The 8,811-nt window shown below is 41.5% G+C and overlaps 1 protein-coding gene across 1 annotated transcript in view; it reads left to right on the forward strand.

Annotated features, from left to right (window-relative positions):
- Nucleotides 1-3,182: 3,182 nt before the first annotated feature.
- LOC123966214 (B-cell receptor CD22-like) overlaps nt 3,183-8,811 on the forward strand; it is a gene marked incomplete at its 3' end in the record, with an annotated part of 8,058 nt that continues 2,429 nt past the window's right edge. The window contains exons 1-2 of the mRNA XM_046042410.1: nt 3,183-3,306; nt 4,791-5,045. Coding sequence (XP_045898366.1) covers nt 3,204-3,306; nt 4,791-5,045 — 358 coding nt within the window. The remainder of the gene's footprint in view (nt 3,307-4,790; nt 5,046-8,811) is intronic.

Below are 8,811 nucleotides of genomic sequence, written 5' to 3' on the forward strand. Positions count from 1 at the left end.
TGGACTGCGTGGTTGCCTCACCCTGGTGGCCACTCTGCCCAGCTCCTATGCTTTCCTGCCTAAGCCACCTTCTGTTGCACGCTCTAATAAACTGAAATTGTGAATGCATTGGCTTAAAAGAGCTCCGAGGTACACAGAGAAATGTCAAAAATGTTACCACCATCCCTGGTCTCCCCAACATTAATGGAGCCTCAGTTCCATCGATTGTATTCCCTGAGTAATCTGTGCCCAGTGATCACGTTGCACAATGTTAGGACCCTGGAATTAGTTCACCTAAATAGAAGCAGGAGTATGAAAAACTACTAGTTGGATTTATATCCTTTAACTTGGTAGAAGAGTCTAGCATGGGCCAAGGAAGAACCTATTCAATTTTGGATGGGATCCGAATCATTGGGCACATCCATCCATCGTCAACCGCTTATCCTGTGTACAGCCCCGAACTTGGCGAACTCAGTATTGAGAAACAGTTACAGTCTTTGCCGTCACCTGGGGGCTGACACATAGTAGCTACACAGATATGCTGGATGTCAAATTGAAGGTCTTAATGAGACGAATCACACATCACTGAGGGAGCTTCTGTTCTCAAGTTATCGGCCTGTAAAGCATGGAGTTCTTTGTTATTCATAGGAATATTGATTCAAATCCATTGTATTTATTAATATTTTATTTATTAATGCTATTTGTAAGACTTGGGGTTATGGAGAAACTACCAGCAAAAGGTAACAGTAAATATGGCCAAAACATGGATAGTTTCTTTTCTTCACGTTTGCAGTTACAGTTGTAGTCAAGAAGAAGATATTCAGCTGTATTATAATCTGTAGGATCATGGTTATTATTATTATTATGGTGTATAGTGTGATTTTATACTAGGCGAGTATGAAAATCTCATTTTCCTTTATTGTATCTCCATTTACTTTTGTAATTGTAACATAAATAGGTCTAGGCATAAATAGAAAGGCTTTTGACCTATCATAGAGACCAGAATTATGCATCTTGGCCTAATGCACAGTAACCACAACTGTAAGCTAATAATGTGATGTCTATTTATAATAAAGTAATGACAATCCCCTTTCATATTTTGAGTGCTTCTAAACAAGCCAAGAATTTTCCTTTTTCTTAAGTTAAAGGTTTTTTTAAGTTAAAATGTCAATTACTCAGAATGTAATAACAGAACAACGGCGGTACAAAATTTCGAACTATCTCACAGTTGTGGTCCTTTCCTTTGCCATTGTTGCTGGAGTTTTCTGCTGCATTGGTTGCAGTGGTTTCTGAAAATGTTTGGTCACATTCATACCAGAATGTTTTGTAAAACTGCCGAAGCTGTGTTGAAATCAAATCAGTTGACAGTTGAAACTTTCATTCAGGTGTAATATCATATTACATATGTGCTTTTCCTGATATAACAAGCCAAAAGTCTGCTGTGAAAATGCTCTGTTTAAATCAAAATGATCTCAAGCTTCTAAAGGTGCATCATGAAGAACGATTTGTGACAGTGACTCACTCACAAGATTCTGGGTTTCTTGAAGCTGATCAAACTTTCCTTTCTGAAACCACCTCCACACTTTAAGTCTGTCTCCTGATGTTGTTGAGTCTGACTGCAGTTTCTGATGTGCTCTGTGTTACAGTGATACAGGCTCAGAATGGCTGGGGAGTGACTTACACCTCTACTCAGATCTGTGCCTTAAAAGGATCAACAGTGGAAATAAGCTGCACCTACACATACCCATCCAGAATAAATGAATGTAATACTACAGTTGAGGAAACATTCTGGTTTACTAAATTTCAGGATAAAGAACCTGTGTATCTAAGAACAGACTCAGAGTACGCAGGTCGTTTGCAGTACAGTTGTTCTAACAACATCTGCACTCTGAGAATCACAGACCTGAGAGAGAGCGACTCAGCTGAGTACAAGTTCAGGTTCATAACAAACCAACCAGGTGGAAGATTTATTGGTTCACCTGGAGTCACTTTGTCTGTCACAGGTAACATTTTCATGAATATGTTAATTATTTAATTATTTTCAAATGTTCATGATCTAGGAAGCAATAATATGAATGTGAGTGTGTATATTCATGTGCGTGTGTTGACAATTTTGTCCAAAATAACATTCCTGTTCCTTCTTTACAGATCCAGATCTCCGGGTGCAGGTGATCAGATCTACAGTCTACAGGATTTATACAGAGGCAGAGCTGCTTTGTCACAGCAGCTGTCGTCTACCTTATCATCCTTCCTACGTCTGGTACAAGAATGGACAAAAAATTCAGACAGAAACATCTTCTTCTTATTTAGGCCACTTTTATTCTAAAGACAGTTATTCCTGTGCTGTGAAAGGACTGGAGGGTTTCCCCTCTCCTTCAGTGTGTGAGTTTACTCCACAGTCTTACACCACTGACACCACTAACATAACACCATCTGGTGGAGCCGAATCACTACATGTATTTTAAATAAAGAGACCCTCATTGTGACTCCTCACCAGATCTGGTATAAAAATGGTTCAAAATTGTTTTATCTTTCAGGTGTCCGTTATCAATACTGCAACAGAGTGACTTACACTGACAGAAGCATCTGTGCCTTCAAAGGCTCATCAGTGGACATTTCTTGTACTTACAACAGTTATGAAACTATCAGATCTAAATTCTGGTTCAGACCTGAACGTAGTCTTCAGTGGCAGAATCCCTCACAGCCTGAGGACCTTAGTGAAGACTCCCAGTATGCAGGTCGTGTTCAGGTCCTTGAAACAGAGAGAGGACGCTCCACTCTGAGAATCACTGACCTGAGAGAGAGCGACTCAGCTGAGTATCACTTCAAATTCAAAACAGGAAAATTTGAATGGAGGAGTAGTTTACCTGGTACAACTCTGACTGTCACAGGTACTGATGAACACAAACTGTAACAGCACATTTAAACTATCTGATGACAAGTGAATGTGTTGAATAGTGATCCTAATGGGAAATAATTTTATGTGTCATTAATTGATTATATGATTGTCATAATGTTCTATTGTTTATATCTCTGTGTATGTTGTGATTCAGCACCACATAAAGAACAAACATTTCTGTTTTTTCTCCACAGATTTAGATCTCCAGGTGCAGGTGATCAGATCAACAGTCTACCAGAATTATACTGAGGCAGAGCTGCTTTGTCACAGCAGCTGTCGTCTTCCTGATCGTTCTTCCTACGTCTGGTTCAAGAATGGACTGAAAATGGAAAGGGTGGAGACATCTTCTTATAAAGATCAGTTTTATCCTGGAGACATCATCTCCTGTGCTGTAAAAGGACATGAGGATTTCCGCTCTCCTTCAGTGTGTGAGTTTACTCCACTGTGTCAGGAAAAAAGAATGCATACACACTAATATTGCAATACTAGTATGATTTCAGACTTAACCATTTTGAAGTATACTAGATCTTAATGTAGACACAGCCGTAAAAATTACACACTGAACAAAATTATAAATCCTACACTTTTTGCCCCCATTCATCATGAGCTGAAGTCAAACATTTAAGACTTTCTCTATGTACACAAAAGGCCTATTTCTCTCAAATATTGTTCACAAATCTGTGAAAATCTGCATTAGTGAGCACTTTGACGAAATAATCCATCCACCTCACAGGTGTGGCATATCACGATGCTGATCAGACAGCATGGGTATTCCACAGGAGTGTCTTGGGACATCCACCTGGACAGCTGCTGCAACAATCGGTTTGCAAAACCAAAGAATTTCTGCACAACCTGTCAGGAACCATCTCAAGGAAGCTCATCTGCATGCTTGTAGTCCTCATCGGGGTCTCAATCTCACTGCAGTTTGTCGTCGTAACCAACTTGAGTGGGAAATGCTCACAGTCGATGGTGTCTGGGACTTTGGAGAGGTGTTCTCTTCACGGGTGAAACTTGGTTTTCACTGTACAGGGCAGATGGCAGACAGTGACACCAGATCCTGACTGATTTGCGGACCCTCCCCAATACAGTGAAATTGCACATTTTCATGAACATTGAGTGGCCTTTTACTGTGGCCAGCCTAAGGCACACCTGTGCAATACCCATGCTGTTTGATCAGCATCTTGATATGCCACACCTGTGAAGTGACAGGATTATCTCGGCAAAGGAGAAGAGCTCACTAACACAGACATTGACAGATTTGTGAACAATATTTGAGAGAAATAGGCTTTTTTTTTTGTACATGGTCTTAGATCTTTGAGTTCAGATCATGATGAATGGGGGCAAAAACAAAAGTGTTTATTTATTTATAATATTGTTCAGTATATAAAGAAAAACTACCTTTAGTAGAAAGGCAAAATTCAGATACATGTTGTGATATAACAGTTAAACGTCTTTCCTATTATGTACATTTTTGAGATTTAGGAATATTTCAAGTATAAAATATGTTGTTGCAGCATTTACTGTTCGGTAGTTATGTTTCTGTTATTGAGATGCTCCATTACTTATATTGATAATGTCATGACCAACAGCTCTCAGCTCGAGTTAATTGAACAGTTTTTGACTGAGACAGAATGGATATTTTTATCCTGTAACTTGTAAAACTTAAAATAGAGTTACCAGTTTCTGCAGATTTATTCCTGACTCCACAAGTCTATCTAAGTAGTGGTAAATCTGAAACACATAAATGCTGCTACAACTACAGAAAAATGTTTGTAGTTGTTAAAAATTACAAATTAGAAATGATTAAAGGCTCGTTTTCTGTCAATATAACAATCACAGACGTTTTAATGAGAACAGTCAATAATCTATGAAAACATATTCTACTCTTAATTCATGTTCATATCTTCTGCAGATGCTCCAAAGCTTCCCTCTGTGTCAGTGAGTCCCTCTGGGGAGATATTGGTGAACAGTTCAGTGACTCTGACCTGCAGCAGTGATGCTAACCCAGCAGCTAAATACACCTGGTACAAGGAGAACCAAACACTTCTCAGTGAAGAACCACAGCTTGTTTTCAGCTACATCCAGTCCTCTGACTCTGGAGAGTATTACTGTGCAGCTGAGAACCAGCTGGGGAGGAAGACAACTAAATACATCATTAATGTGAAATGTGAGTAAAACAGCTTATTTAAAAATAAAAAACAGCTTAAATCTGCCCAGTCTTTGCAGGAGAAGATTTTACTGACCATGCCTACATCCTTCAGATCTACTTGCTTCACATTTACAGTCTGCTGTAATTCAGTGAGCAGCTCCAGGAGAGTTTAGAATCAGAATTGGGTTTATTGCCTGGTACATTTTCACATACGAGGAATTTTCCTTGGTATAAATTGGTCCTTACAGTACACGTGAACTCAAATATAAATATAATATAGGAGATCAAAAAGTATACAAAAAATACAATACTATAATACAATGCTGACAAGTATGTGCAAAAGTTCACAATATGAGCATAAATATTATAAATATTTGTAAAGTGTAATTGTAAAGTGTGAGGTAGGGAGTGTGTGTGTGTGTGTGTGTGTGTGTTTAGGGAGAGGGGGCATGAGAGTCATTGACAGTGGGGACCCAGGCCTTGTTGAAGAAGCCCACTGCCATCGGAAAGAAACTGTTCTTGTGGCGAGAGGTTTTGGTCCTGCCAGAGAGGAGTGTCTGAAACAGTTTGTCTCAGGGATGGGAGGGGTCAGCCACAATCTTTCCTGCATGCCTCAGAGTCCTGGATGCGTACAGGTCCCGAAGAGATGGAAGGTGACAACCAATCACCTTCTCTGCAGAGCGAATGATACGCTGCAGCCTGCCCTTGTCCCTGGCAGTGGCAGCAGTCTGCCAGATGGTGATGGAAGAGGTGAGGATGGACTCAATGATGGCGGTGTAGAAGTGCGCCATCATTGTCTTTGGCAGGCTGAACTTCTTCAGCTGCCGTAGGAAGTACATCCTCTGCTGGGCCTTCTTGGTGAGGGAGGTGATGTTCAGCTCCCACTTGAGGTCCTGGGAGATGATGGTGCCCAGGAAGCGAAAGCAGTCCACAATGGTGACTGCGGAGTCACTCAGGATGATGGGGGGATGGGCTCTTACTAAAATATACGATCATCTCCACTGTCTTCAGAGCGTTGAGCTCCAGACTGTTCTGGCTGTTCCAGGTCACCAGATGGTCAATCTCCCATCTGTGGGAAGACTCATCCCCCCAAGAGATGATCCTAATGAGGGTGGTGTCATCCGCAAACTTCAGGAGCTTAACAAACTGGTGACTGGAGGTGCAGCTGTTGGTGTACAGGGAGAAGAGAAGGGGGGAAAGAACGCAGCCTTGAGGGGAACCGGTGCTGATGGTCCTGGAGTCAGAGAGATGTTTTCCCAGCTTAACATGCTGCTTCCTGTATGTCAGGAAGTCTGTGATCCACCCTCAGGTGGAGTCAGGCAGATGATGGTGGAGGCTTTGAAGCAGGCTGGCAAATGGCATGTCTCCAGTGAGGTTTTAAAAAAAGTCTGTGAACATCGGAGACAGCTGATTGGCGCAGTGCTTCAGGGTGGATGTGGAGACAGAGTGCGGCCCAGCTGCTTCCTGAACAGGTTTCTGCCTCCTGAACAGTCTGTTGACATCCCTCTCCAGGATGGTAAGGGAGGGGAGGAGGTGTGGGATGAGATGGAGGACTGTGGCCGATCAGTGGTGTGACAGAGGATGGTGTCAGGTCTGTCCCATTGTCTTCTTAAAACGACAGTAAAACTGATTCAACTCATTGGCAAGGCGTGAGTCATTCATGGAGTGGGGGGATTTAGGTTTGTAGCTGGTGATCTGTCTGAAGCCTCTCCAGACAGAAGCAGAGTCATTTTTTGAGAACTGATGCTATGTATCTGAGTATAGCTGTTTAGCGTGTCACACTGCCTTGCTAAACCTGACTCCTTAAACCTGGCCCAGGCTCCACTCCTAAACGCCTCTTCCTTTTCCAACCTCAGCTGGTTGGTTAGGAATTTTATATAGTTTTGGGATTCAAACTGTCACACATAAATCTGTCACACCACCTTCAAAGTCTAAAATGCTGCTGCACAAAACAATTTACTGTTCAGAATGTAAATACCTTATATGCTACTGTATTAACACATCCTTAAACTAGAATAATCTCAACGCATCTCCTCCAGATGCTTCAAAGACATCCTCTGTGTCAGTGAGTCACTCTGGTAAAAGTGTCAGGGGTTAGAGGTGTTATAAGAGAAAGTGTTGAAATAGGGATGTTGTAGCTAGTTCCACCATCGTGGTGTTACAAACAATCGAGTTTGGTTATTGGCTGAATATCAGAGATATTCTAGAAATATTAATAAAATTATTAATATCAAAATGTATTAATTGTCATTAATAAATACGGGGCACCACCCTGGAATCAGGGACATATAACCAAATATGAAATCAGTCTAAAAAGGATTTATTCACCCATAAATTGTCAATAATCAAACATTATCATTCAATGATAGGTGAGTTTGAAGAGTGAGTCCGTACACTGGCCGTCACAACCAACTGATGTCACAATATTCAATACAATAACCACAAACAACGACTTCTTAAAATTATAACAGAATTTATTCACTATAGCAAATAAACACTATCATCTAATCTAAATCAAGTGTGTGTGTGTGTGTGTGTTTGTGTGTGTGGGTGTGTATGCGTGACCGGAAAGGGAGAGAGAGAAGCGTGGAGTGTGTACTCACGTGTGTGGCTCTGCTTTTAGGTCTGACTCACTATTTAGCACCTAGGTGTGAAATGGGCGCCTGTTTTACTGTCTTTTGTTTGAAACTAACTCCGACTCAGGCTTTTGGAAATTCAACAGGCCGAGGACAGGCCTTTCCAGCCTTTGTTCTACTAGACTGTCCTGGTCCCAATATTGCATATAGCAAAGCGGTACGACTGAGAGACAGCTGGTCATCAGTCATGACACCCAAGTTTCTCACCACCCTGGTTGGAGTGTTGGTTGAGGAGCCAATTTTTAATATGTTGTAATGGTGGATAGATTCCTTGGATGGCGGGAAGGATTGGTAAAGTTGCGTATAGTCTGCATAGCAGTGGAAAGAGAAGCCATGCGAGCAAATGATCGGCCCCAGTGAGCTGGTGTAAATTGAGAAGAGAAGGGGCCCTAGCAACAAAACTTGTGGCACCCCTGTGGAGAAGCAGTGGAAGTAGGACAATTGTGGGAATGCTCATAGAGTTAGGATTCCAACCACCGAAGTACTTTGCCCGACTTGCCCATTGCCGAGAGTGCGGATAACAGGATCCTGTGATTGACTGTGTCAAAAGCAGCTGATAGGTCAAGCAGGATGAGAACCGAAGACTGGGCTGCGTCTTTAGCTGACTTTAGGGCTTCTGTTACACACAAAATAGCCATTTCAGTAGAGAGGCCACTCTTAAAGACTGATATAGAGCTGGGAAGGTCATTCTGTCGGAGGAATTCTGACACCTGTTTGAAGACCACCAGTTCAATAGCTTTGGATTGAAAAGGTAGAAATGAAACTGGCCAACAGTACTCAACTTGAGTAGTTGAGAACATACAATAGCATCTGTAACATCAAATCACCAGTACTTCTTATCCTCTTTTGAGTTGAATTTGCATGAATTCTTTGTGATTCATATGGGAGGCCATCTATTTTCTCATCAGAAAAGGGTCACAAAGAGGACATCTGTGGCCAAGTTTCATGTACAGGTTTATTAGTGGTTCTAACAGCCTGTTGGCTACCTTTTTGAAGGCAACAACAGCCTTTTCAATTCAATTCAGTTTTATTTATATAGCGCCAAATCACAACAACAGTTATCTCACAGCGCTTTTCATAAAAGAGCAGGTCTAGACCGTACTCTGTGATGCTATTTACAGAAGCCCAACAGTTCCCACCAAGAGCAA

Source organism: Micropterus dolomieu, unplaced genomic scaffold, assembly GCF_021292245.1.
Source record: "Micropterus dolomieu isolate WLL.071019.BEF.003 ecotype Adirondacks unplaced genomic scaffold, ASM2129224v1 contig_12937, whole genome shotgun sequence".
Taxonomy (NCBI): Eukaryota; Metazoa; Chordata; class Actinopteri; order Centrarchiformes; family Centrarchidae; genus Micropterus; species Micropterus dolomieu.